This window comes from Falco cherrug, chromosome 13, assembly GCF_023634085.1.
Source record: "Falco cherrug isolate bFalChe1 chromosome 13, bFalChe1.pri, whole genome shotgun sequence".
In the NCBI taxonomy this organism is placed as follows: domain Eukaryota; kingdom Metazoa; phylum Chordata; class Aves; order Falconiformes; family Falconidae; genus Falco; species Falco cherrug.
The window spans coordinates 13,434,670-13,447,705 of record NC_073709.1 but is presented as its reverse complement, the minus strand read 5'-3'; the positions used below and the strand labels follow the sequence as shown (position 1 = coordinate 13,447,705).

The following is a 13,036-nucleotide window of genomic DNA, read 5'->3' as shown; positions in this document are numbered from 1 at the left end:
AAATCACAGTTCAAAAGTTTCACACCAACTCACTAAATTACTTAAGCCAGATTCTCATTTTAGCCCTAATTCCTTCAGCTGTAATTTCTTTTGGGTGGTAAAGGGAGAAATAGTCAAAAATTTATAACAATTTTGCTTTTCAGTCTTGGCACAAGTGGATGATAGCTTCTTGCAATACCTCCATCTTATCTGTCTAGGATTAAAAAAAGAACAACTCACAAAACTCACTTTTGTCAGTTCCTGTTAGGAAACCTGGCTGGCTGCTAGCAAGCTAGAAGTGCAAGCCCAACAGCATACTATATTATGGTATGTCATACGTAACAACCTTACCACTAGCAACCTGAAAACTTTAAACAAAGGCAAATAAACATCAGATAGCAGAAATGCAGAATTTGAGAAAAGGAACATTCCCCTTCCACCTCCTTTGTTTCAAACAATACAGAACAGAGATCATCAATTTCTGGTGATCAAAACCTGACCTACAAAAAATTACAGAAAACAAACATGTTTGGAAAATACATAACAGTTTAACCAGCATCTATTGTGCCCCCTTGCCCACAGGCATTAAAATTAACCCAACTACTTAGAGAATCAGCCTTGTGTTTCAAGAAGTAGAAGAATGAAAAAGCCTGTCTCCATTTCTCTGCTATTGATAGCTTTAGCCTCAATGCTTTAGAGCTTAAGAGAAGCTGGCTGTCACCTGAATATGCACGGCCACCATCATGAAGATGTTGATAGTAACACCTTTGATCTTTTTAATATTGAAAAAAGCTAATTCATCTTGAAAATTGCTAGCCAGGAATGGCACTAAAACATATCACAAAGTCGGTAATTCTCTTGACAAGGAGCTCCCAATGCATAGCACGCAAAAAAACCCAAATAGTCTCTAAATTACAATAAAGTAACATTTTTATATACAGCTATAAAGTCAGAGTGATACACACATGCATCATAGCACTAATTCCAGAACACTAAGATCCAGGACCAATCAAATATCTAAAGGCACATCCATAACTTCAATCCATGAATGCAACTAGGTCTTTAGCTTAAGAATTAAAGTCAAATTTTTTTGAGAAATAGAAATCCCATGAGCTCAGCAAAACACACGCATTATGTGCACTGATACCAGTTTTTGCACTTTCAATCTAAACTAGAATATCCAAACAATATCTCAGTATTCATTTCAAAATACTGCAGCCATGGGAAGCTAAATGGATAAAGTTTCAAGAGAACAAAAACCCTATCTATTCTATTAACTTTGTATCATTAGATTTGAACATCAAACTATTGAAAGGCAAGAGATTAAAAAAAACCCAAACACTCAAGAGAAGGGAATGGTACTACTGCAGAAGTCCTTGAAATTTACTGTTAGAATTAAAAAAAAAAATAATAATTTTCCCCTTTCTATTGTGAAGTGTGCATGTAAAGCTCCAGGTTTGGGAGTTGCTATCACTCATGGTAAAATGCTGTGTAAAATCCTCCTTCCAGACGCCAGGTTAGCAGGCAGCAAAACTATCCTTTCCACTAGTGACAAACGCACTTCCTGACCACAACACTGCTCAGCTACTTCTCACACATTTTTCACCTGTACTTGGGATTAAAAAAGCATATGTATCAGTTGCCCTCCGTTGTTGTGAGGCAGGTGCCTTTCCTACTGCTACTGTTTCACGTAATCATAAAACCAACTGAAAAATCGAGTTAGCAAGTATAACATCTCATTGTATGCTACCTAAGTAACACAACTTTGCCAAGGCAAGCACATCAGAACACTTGTACTTTGAGGAAGTTCTACAGTTCAAATAAAAACCTGTCTTGAAGTTCAACTTGGTATCTTAACTTGCTATACTTGCAGGAAACCATCCTGAACTATACTAGTCACAACTACGGATTGGTTCCAAAGGGTAACATTTTGACACAAAAGAGGACAAAAAGCAAACCACTTCAAGTCTGGTTTAAAAAGGAGAAAGTTGTCTCTAAATAGTTTTACATCAGTAGCTCCCAAAGGAAACAAAGACACGGTGGTTATGAACGTTTGGGAACACGGTAACCAGAAGATGGCTAAGGCATGGCCAAACCCAGGTCATGACTGCTCGTCATTACTGAATTTATCAGTTACAGATTCTCTCTTGTTCCTCCTTTTCTCCTCCTACAGCAGTTTTATCTTCCAAGTCCAGGGCCAGCCCCTTATTTGCTCACCTCAGCAAAGCACTCTGCTGCCCCACCAACACACTCCACAGGTCCCCCCTTAGCAAAACAAAAGCATTCTCAGACTCCAGGAAAGGATGGCAAGTAATCTATTGGATGAAAACAAGTTCAAGTTGCTATTTTAGACTAATGATGTAGACTGGTTTAAACCAGCTATACACAAGCAGTATTTTCTCTTTTTGATTTCACTACGCAGACACACCTCCATCTGCCACATCACCTGGAAGAGCAGTCCAAAATGACTGAATAAAGCAAAAACACATTCCAAGGGGAAACAGGAAAGAAAACTCAAAACATTCTCCAAACAGCAAGAACGCCCAAGGAGGTAGCTTGACATTACAAAGGGCCTTTGAACTCGCTTATTTGCCAAATCTGTATTTAGATAATCAAGAACAGGACAGGTAATCTACAGTTTATCTCTTCCTTTAGCAACAAACAGGACAGAATTGTTTCAGTGTCAGTTTCATTATATGACAGGTGGTTTTAATGATCCTTATGAGAGTAGGAATACGTGTTATCTGGGCCAAAGCATTGGAGACTGCCACATAAATATTAACTAGATGTGTCTGATCAAGCAATTACTAACAGAAGCTAACATTAACATGCTTAAAAGGTTTCAGAACATAAGCAGCCACTGAGATCAAGGCAGTTCCTACCTCCCTAGCTTTGCAGACGTAGGGTCCTCTTCCACTCTACAGATTGAAACCAAGACTGAATCAGCAGGAAGCCAGTGGCGAGCTCTTTGTGCCCACACTCTTCATGTTTCAGATCTCCATGTACCTAACATTACTGCTGCCTTGTATGACATACAAAATGCAACTGCTCACAGAGCTTTATACAATTATCCTGAGAACAAACTACAAAAGATTTCATAAGGATTGTATTCTACAATCCTTCCTGAAAACTCAGGTAAATCACAAAAATTTAAGCCCCTGCAATTCTCCTGCAAACACCTCTCAAAGGACAGTGTCTTCCTCAAAATTTCTCTCAAAAGTGAAACCTATGATTAACAATTTTCAGAAAGCTGTCTTTCACAAATTGCAGACAGACAAGATGACAGCATCCACCCAGGACCAGAGACAGGCAAGGAATACTTCACAGCTCAGTAACGAGAAGTTCCCATTCTTCAAGAGCAATTCCCATCGCGGCATTTCACAACAAAGACTCTGCCGGATGAAATTTTACTACCAGTTCCTCTTTTTATCACTAAAGTGGTTAGAGCATCTGAGTTCACTCATTATGTATCCTGCAGTCTCTGCAACAGGAGAAAACACCTCCAGTTATGGCACTTTTTAAACTCTCCAAGACTGTTCAGCAGGAAACAGTTTAGCTTCCCCGCTTCCCAAGCCCAAATATCCTAAGAAGTTTCCAAAATATCAACCTGGGAGAAGCACCAGATTCTCAAAAGCAGATGGCTGGGCTACAAGGCAAGCAAAAAACTGGCTTGACTGTCATGCATAAAGTTAGTAAGCCAAGACCGGCCAGTTACCAGTGGCATTCAGCAAAGCTTGATACAGTTTACTACCTTCATCAGTGGCTTGGATGATGGGACAGGCTGCACCTTCCACAAGACCATGGATGACGTGGATGAAATGGGAGGCAACTGAGGGCAACTAATGCATTAAATGGCAGGGCTGCCTTATAAAAGGATCTCAAAAAGCCAGAGAAATGGCTTGACACAAGTATCCTGAAGCTCAAAGACAAATGCCACATCTTACAGCTGGTATGGACTATAAACCCATACACCAACAGAAGCTGGGGACCAACTGTCTGGGTGGCAACTTGACAGAAAGAACATGGGGATCGTGACGGACAGGCTGAACAAGCGGCAGCAATGCATCCTTACAGCAACATACCGTTACAGGGGATCGCACAGGCAGTAGATCAGGGGATCTACTCAGTACTTTTGAGTCCACATCAAGAATACTGTGTCTGGCTTTGGTCCTCCATCCGAGATATCAGCACATATGTGAGAGTCCCACAAGGGGATACTAAGTTAGAGGGCTGGAGCATACAACATGTGAAGAAAAACCAAGATAACAGGGCTCGTTTAGCCTGCAGAAAAAAGGGTTTAGAAGGAAATCTAACAGCAGTCTTCCATTACTGCAGCCGTAGTTCCACAGCTATGTTAGACTGCTGAGTTACTACCTTTCTCTTTTTGACATTAGTTTTAAGGCAGTACAACACTGAACACAGGAGCAACCTCACTGGATCACAGGAAAACACACATAACCCCACACTTTGTCCAAGACAGTGGTCTAAACCAGGTGTGCAGTGAAGAATTTATGAAAGGGTATGTATACAATGGTACCTTCCTGTAACACACTCAGCCCCTGCCGATTTCTGCTCAGGGACTTCCTGATTTCTTTTTTGTACAATGACCTTTGATAGGTTGTTCTTCCATCACTTTGTCCAACGCTGTTGTAACTCCACTAAATTCTTATGAGAACTTCAAATTAATTAAATGCATTCTCACATTCTCCTAGATCCACTATATTTAAAAGCAAAACTATTCTTTAGGGTGCCTTTTCAAATTCTTTAAAGAAGCCGACAAGGTGGAAGGACCTTGTATGTTTAAGACACCGCTTCGCGGCGTAATAATATTTGAACATGGTGACCATAGAAGTTTAACTTTAGCTCTATCACTAAAGAGACATTCAGAAAAGCTAAATTAAGTCTTGTAAGACTGGTCTTGCCAAGCTCCATCTATATAGGTAATGTGAAGCAGGTTCCTCCAAAAGTTTAGAGTAATGACTTTTTCTGTATTGAATGGAGAGGGAATCTTAAGATGATTTGCTGAGAAATGCTAATCTTGTTAATTCTGACTTACAAAAGCTATAGAAAACTGATCAGAAAAAACACCCCACTATTAAATTAAGTCTGTCAATTACATCACAACATGAACCTAGGATCCTGTAGAAGACAGGCCTACTAGATCTATCACAGCATTTCTCCACAACAGCCACAGCGCCTTCTTGCTCTTCAATGAAACACTCCCAGTCCTTCCAGTCTTTGCTGCCATCTCCCCAGCTTCCTACTTCCCTAACCCTTTCTAACCCTTTCCCCACTGTCATGCGGCTGCTTCATCATAGTTCTCAGTCCCACCCCTCACCCTCCCAGCTCTTCCCTTTCACAACAAGTTTTTCATAAGTCTCTTTAGCCTGTTGCCAGTAAAAAAGTGTTTCTCAAACTTTTCTACATCTGCCACATGCTCAGATGAGTTCCTGACTGCTTCACACTCCGGTCAGGGAAGTGTAGTGGATCAAACCATCTTCCCTCCATGAGCTGTACAGGAGACTGAAGAACTGACAGACTGCGCTATGCAAGCCTTCATTAACCAGCACTTGGGTATGTGTTTTCACTAATGCTGCTAATTTTCAAGACTGATAAGCAAACCTAAGCGATAAGCGAATTCTCTCATCTCTTAAGTTACATTAAAAAAAATTATCAATACTCACTGAACAGCCCTTGCAAATACCTCAAGAAAATTTGTAACATAATAGCATTTATATTTATCTGAAAGGTAAGTTATTTCCGTAAGTTTACACTTTTAATCTAGGCTGTAAAACAAAAGCTGTTCTTTCTCCCCTGTTTCTTGTGCACCATCCTTATCTGTGGAGTGCTCTTTCCCCTAATATACATGCAAATCTTCAAAGTAAATGTTGTGCGTGTACCAGACTTCCTGTCTACTTTTTGACTAGCAGTGTGCACAGGGTCCTTACCAAATCGTGATACTCTTCCGAAAGACAAAGCAGCAAAGGAACTGGGCCAATACACCACCCAGTATTCTGACTCTGCAGAAACCAAAAGAACTGCAAGTGTTGGTATTGGTATGCATCTGTACCTCACAAATGGAAGAACTGAGTGCAAGAGCTCTTCTTTCTTGAACTGTCCACTCAGTAGTAAGCACTCATCTGGTGACTGCAAGAAGTCATTGCAATTAAGAGGGCATTAACTATTTAAAGGACATCTTTCTGACAGCAGAAAGCAATACTGCAACATCACTCAAGAACCAGGAGGAAAGTAAACTGATCCACACGTAAAATTTTTATTTAAAAATAAAACCCATGTTGAGTAGCTACTGATAAGCAACAAGCTATCTCTCAACATGACTTACAACAAACTGATACACTCAAAAGCTGTCCAGGAGTCCATGGTTGTAAGCCTTATCTCCAACACAGCCCAAGAAGCATTTTTGAAAGATGTCATACTGTTCAGGGAGAATTAAAGAATCCTTATAACAGCAAGGATGGACAGCTTTGTTTCCCTATTTGAAAGTAAGTTGGAAAGAAAACCTGTAAGAACAGATCAACGCCATACCCAGAAATCAGGCATAATCATTACTAAAAGCTTGAGAGAAACAGTTAAGGTGACTCTTAAGTCTAGGACTGCCTTACAAAATCCTAATGTTGTATTTCCCTTAAGCTCAAGTTACTGATACCGATGCAATAGCAACCATAAAAATAGTTACAAGCAATATAACAAAAGACTCAGAAAGGGATTTTACTGAGCCAGCTAACATTATGGCTGGCTGATAGGACAGAAGAGTATACAAGACCCAAACCACTGATGCTCAGAATAGCAAAAAGATCAGGGCTTCTAAAGATCACTAGGCCAGGCAATCCAAAGCAAAAACCTTCTCCATGTTTCCATTACTCCGAGTCCAACAGAGGTCTACCTGCCTTCTTTCATAATGTTCTGGACTTGAACCAATCAATTATCTCTGTCAGAACATACTTCTGCCAATTTTCTTCTGTGCTTTATATAATACAGTATACAACATGACTGGGAGCTGAGCTGAAGGATTTATCACATAAGCATATTAAAAGCCATCTTGACCAAAGCTGGACCACAATCAGCACTGAGGCTGAAAATCAGGTTTTCTCCCCGAGGGTTCTCCATATCAATGAGAAATACCTTAACTACCTGTGAGATAGAATAGGGCAGGAGGAAATCAAGGTTCAAATCCCTGATGCAGAGCACAGTATTTCCTCTTTGGGTCACTACAAAGCATTTCAAGACACATCTTCCTGCAGAAGACCTTTCTCAAAGTTCATTCACAGAGGGCTAGGAAATTTCTGATTATCCAACATCAAAGCACACTGCAACATTTAATAATACGATGCTACCGTTGCAATGATAGCCATGAATCCATCAGTCCAGATATGAATGATCTGTCAATAAAATGAAAAATGTTCTGCTATCTTGCCTGGCAACATAACATACGCCTGCATAGCTGTCTGTTGTTACTTCTGAATCCCTACAATAAAGATAGTAATGCAAACGCCCCTTTAAAGGCACGTGATCAGATCTCTATTTTTACTCTATTTTAGCTTCTGCAGAAGATAATCCAGATGTGCTTCCACAGAGCCTGGAAATATCAATTAATGGCGTCTTGTCAGTCTGGCAAGATCCATGGCAAGTAAGAAGGAATATCTGACATACCCTGATCAAGCCTGCCAGACACATGCGGCATATGGCAGCCTAGAATCTTTATTGGAATAAAACACTGAACTCAAATCTTAACAATTCTCCTATTCTGTTTTTTTCAGGTGCTTAAGGATCTTCATGAATGACCTTAAGATCACATAAATCACTGGAACAATCTCTTTGAGAAGCATTTTACCCAGACTAGCATTGTCATTCAAGCATACTCAAATGCAAGGTGGCCTGTAGCAGATCACTAGATACTCGACAATATTCCCCATGCAATGAGAAACAGATGAGGAAAAAATTCTTTATTAACAGCAACAGCCTTCATCATTAGTATTTTTAATTTTTTTTGTCTCATAATCAAGTAAATGAAAATAAGAGCCAAGAAGATGAGAAAACTCGCCCCAATTCTGAGGAATGAAGGAGACAACTTGAGCAGTGTCACCACAGTGAGCTTGAAACAGTTAAAGCCACTGCTGATGTCCCAAATAATTCAAGCCTAGAACTGGATGGCAGAGCATCCCAACAGTTTGTTCCTAGACATCGTAAGAAGCACACACTCCCTCTGTGACTCCTAAGCTGCAAAACATGGGATTCTTCTTGTTTTGCTTCCTGCATCACATGGAAAGGAAACAAAAAGCCAGAACTGGACATCCCTTGATAGATTTCCAAGGTTCCATAATTCAAAGTGAGGCAGCTGAAGACAAATAGGACTTTCCCAAAAGAGAACACCGACAGACAGAAAATGGTGTTGAACTTGCTGGCAAGACGAGCCTCCTGGGCTGGGACCTATTGATTTCTGAATTCTTGTGTTGGAGGAGCAGCAGCTGAGGGCCTCTGGTGATAAGGCAGAGTCTCTGTTTCCCCTACAGGAACTGGTATGTATGTACAATGAACAGATCCTTCCCTGTATGCATTCAGAAGTCTGTATTTTGGTTACCGTTAGGGTCTCTATAGTAATTCAAAGATCTTAACTATGAAACACTGCGCATTTTAGTGAACAAGGCTCTGAAGCCATTGCTATGTCAAATTAATCTAGAAAATTCTACAGAAACATCCAAGTTGGTCACTGTCAATCTGACAGTACATTTTCGTTTCTGTGTTTCTGGTCAAGCTTCTCTGGGAATTACAGCACTCTCCCAGTTCAAGCAGTTTTCTTATTTGGAAACAGAAGGAAATGATAAATCAAGCATCTCTACAAATACTAAAGAGTCACTCGAGATTATTCTGGAAGTTTGCTTTGATACTTTGGGATTTTTGGTCTGGCTTTTTTTTGGTTGGTTGGTTGGTTTTTTTGAGGTGGAGGAAAAGGTTCATCCTTAGTGCTGTATTTGGAGACTGATCATGCATGCTCTTTGGCTACCAGTGTTCAACTTGAAACTGAAAGCACACAAATATTTAAATGCCCACTGGGGAAAATAAAAGTACTTGATAGACTTGCATGGCAGATTGAAAACTAGTCCTGACTACTACTAGCAAACACACAGAAATGCCTAATACCCAGTAATCACAAGAATTGTCCTTGCACTCCCAGTCTGGCTCTCTGAAACACGTAGTGCGTATTCAACAGCATTGGGAGAACAAAAAGGACAACCTTGTGACCAGGTAAGACGAAGATCAATGTTAAAGGACCATCTGATTTTCCCTTTACCAATAGTACTCTCATTCGCTACCGCAGTCTGGGCTGTTGCAAATGATCACCTGGCCCTTGGGAACAGGCCTACAGTGCCCATACAGGAAACAGATTAAGATGTCACTTTCAAAAGGTAGATCTGATGAAGATATGGTGTGGTATAATAATAATCGTAATCCTCACTGGATTCCTACAGTTTGGGCTCAGAATAACAATCCACGGATCATCACATACATCAGATCAGTGATGTGCACATGAGGAACTGAAGCATGCAGACCAGAGACCACATTCTAATGTCTGGACCTGATCTACAACTGAAGTGTCTTTTGGCTGCGAACCTTTTGTCTTGCTCTTTTACACACCAAAGACAGCAAACTGCATTTACATTCCACCCAAGACAGCCTCCACTGCTCTACCAGATTCAGTATTCCACAGGTTCAATCTTTTCACCAAGGAGCCCAAAGCTTAATGTATTGCTGCAGTCAACAGCAACTGCAAATAAAAGCAAAACCAAAGCTTGGTGGAGTTTCCCCCCATCTCCCTCCCTTGATGGGGGATCTTTTTCCTTGCTCTGCTTTCGAGAAAGAGAGGCCTGCTATGTTTTGTTTTTCCTTGGGTAATGAGCAACAGCATTTCTGTCCAACATAAATCTTTTGACAGGGCAAAAGATCTGCAGCCCCAATTACCAAGGAGGACAAGCAGTCTCCCAAGAGAAGCAGTTTTAATTCCTAGAGACTATTTTTAGTTATAGTACCAGAAGTCCCTGCAGCAACAATATCCTTTGACCTGTCATTTATGGCAGGGGAGGGAGCAGGGACAGAGTTGGCCTACAGGTCTGAGTGCCCAACTACTATCCTACATTAAAAGAGCTCACACTGTACAGAGTAGGCAGACATCAGAGAACAGTTGAATTCCCTTTTCCTCCTCTTCCCAAAGACAGGCTGAAAAGGGAGAGAACAAGAGTGAACACAGCTGGTAACAGCCGCAACAGACACCAGCTGCCGAGATGAACCAGATTTCTGACAGGCATGCTGGTCTAAATCTATAAGGAAATTAATTTAAAGTTTCTTCAAACTAAACTAAGGTTATAATTTTTTTTTCCGCTAACATAATCACCAGCTATATGGCATTGATAAAATTAGGGTAGATAGCAAGCAATTCCGTTGCTTCATATGAGGAGGAGTAGAATCCATCTTTTACAGTCATGCTGTCAGAGAGACGACTGAGACTAAAGGAAGTATACATGACTGAATACAGGACTGCACGCACGTAACAGAAGCAAAGCAGTTAAGTTATTTTTAAATAGTTACTATTTAGGGGAGAAATTCCATTAGCATTTTGAATACTAAATCAAACCCCTTGCAAGGATCCTATCACAGAAAAGTGTAAAACAGCAGCTTAGGCTTTGATTTACAGTTCACTTTTTCTGTTCATGAAAATTAAACATGTTCTCCTCAACCAATTACAAATTAAGTCATCGATTTATGCCCTCTTCATCCACAACTTAAAAGTAATTCTCAAATTCTGGCAATAGCTTGAAGAAAATTGAGAAATAAAGATATTAATAAAAAAAAGCACTTTAGGAGATAGCATGGTAGAAGAAATGGAACTACAGAAGCAGAATGATCTGAATTCTGAACAAAGCGGGAAACACCACACAGGAGCCTCGTTTTCAATACAAGCGACGGACAACAACAGCAGCTGACACCTTCTTAATAATCCCCCCCCAAAAAAAAATTTATTGCCCCAAACATTTAACCTTTACACTTTACAACGTGCCAACTTTAACTTATGAAAGGAAATCGCTGATTTTTGTTTTGTTCTCCTCAGTTTGACATTGTAATACAGCTGTAGGTTTTCAAGGTGAAAGCATACATATTGCCTAGACTATGGCATCCCCATACGATTCATGACATTACTATACCACGTTCAGGCGGCAAATGTCAGCCTTGCACTACCACCGCTCAGCAAAGCTAGTTCTTACTAGCAACGCAGAACTGTGAGGAGAACCTGAACACAGAAACACACAACTAGTAAGAAACGTACCTTTCTGCACCAAGGGCTGGTCTCGTGACACACCAAACAACCCCACCACTAGCTCCAATATTCTGACAAGTACCACAGTTTAAGAAACATTAAGGTATGAGGAATAAAAACTGTTCATACCATATGAGTCTTTTTCTACACAGCTAGTTTGTTAACAGTGTAGAAACACTAATGGGCAACAAAGAAAGCTGCTTCACAGTTATGAAGTTACTACAGTCATGGCCTCCACAAAGTCAGTCCATAACCCTGCCTCCCTAACATCACAGCAGGGATAATGTCACTGGCACCAGAGACAGTCAAGATACTCAGCAGCCTGAGGAACTATGCAAATATATATAAAAATGGACCATGAAATGACTTCACTGAGGGTTCTGATCTTAATTCTAAGCTATAAGGCTAACGATACTTCCATGAAATAAACCTCCTTCACAAACGCAGATTAAGGCTCAATAAATAAAACCACAGAAACATGCTATCAGATAGAATTAGAACTATGCCTGTCCTGCATAATACATTGCTTCTAATCTTTGGAAGGTTCAATGTTGTCATCCCCAAGAACAGCTGAAAAAATAAACTGGAAAAAATTCAGCCCTATAAATCACAGCTTTCCATCCCCATTTCATCTTTTACTAACTACGCCAATACGATTTACAGAAGGAACACGCGTCCCTGCTGCCTACACCAATCCCTCTGCCCCGAAGAGCAGAAACCGTTCAGGCTTGAAAAACCAGGGGTGCAACAGAACCAGGGCACCCCCCGGCACCTGGGCCCGAACCCGGCCGGCCGCTGCCCCCCGCCCGCCACCACCCGTGCTCCCGGGGAGCCGCCGGCCGCCTCCCCCGCGGCTCCGCAGCGCCGCGATCGCGCCCGGGGGCTGCCGCGGCCCGCTCCCCCCCGCCGCCCGCCCGCCTGCCTGCCTCCCCGGCCGCGGCAGCGGGGCCCGGCAGGCCTCGGGGGCCCGGCAGGCCGCGGGGGCCAGGCCGCTCACCGTTGAGTGCCGACGCCTGCAGCGTGGCCCCCGAGGTGCCGTCGATGACTTTGATGGCGCCGCGAGCGGTCACGGCCAGGATGGCGTTGAGCGCCGGGTGGTAGCACAGGCTGCAGAGACCGTCGGCGTCGCAGCGCAGACAGCCGTCCCGCAGCAGCAGCCACTCGCAGGAGCCCGGCCCGGCCGACACCGGCCCGGGCCCGGGCCCGGCCGGCACCGCCGCCGCCGAAGAGCAGGAGGCCGCCGCAGCCATCTTGCCGGCCGCCGCCGCCGCCCTCAGGACAAGAGGCCCACAGGGAGCCGCTCAGTGACAGTCCCTGGAGCCGCCGCCGCCGCCAGTCACCATCCGGGTCCGGGGAGAGGGGGAAAGGGAGAGAGCCAGCGTGCGCAGGAAGTGACACAACCGCGCCGGATGCGGAACCGACCGCCGGCCCTGCCGCGGGGGGCGGAGTGGGGGGGGCAGCAGCTCGTCACCGAGAGGGACAGGGGGAGAGAGGGGGCGGGGCTCCACTGCGCGCGCGCATCCTCCTCCTCCGCGGGTGGGGCCACGCACGGGGCGCCCCCCCGCTGCCGGCGTGGGCGTGGTGAGCGTGCTCCGGCGGCGGGGCGGGGCGGGGCGGGGCGGGGCGGGGCGGGGCGGGGCGGGGCGGGGCGGGGCGGGGCGGGGCGGGGCGGGGCGGGGCGGGGCGCGGGCCTTTCCTCCGCGCCGCGGGCCCTCCCTCAGCCCGGCG

At 43.5% G+C, this 13,036-nt stretch overlaps 1 protein-coding gene across 6 annotated transcripts in view; it reads right to left on the bottom strand.

The window, feature by feature from the left end:
• BIRC6 (baculoviral IAP repeat containing 6) overlaps positions 1-12,686 on the bottom strand; it is a 183,177-nt gene extending 170,491 nt beyond the window's left edge. For 5 of the 6 annotated variants that reach the window (XM_055726249.1, XM_055726253.1, XM_055726251.1 and 2 more), the window contains exon 1: positions 12,306-12,685. In XM_055726249.1, the coding sequence (XP_055582224.1) occupies positions 12,306-12,558 (253 nt within the window). In that variant the 5' untranslated portion in view covers positions 12,559-12,685. Of the gene's footprint in view, positions 1-12,305 lie in introns of all 6 variants that reach the window. The other variant, XM_055726252.1, reaches the window with a different exon arrangement.
• Between the last annotated feature and the right edge of the window lie 350 nt (positions 12,687-13,036).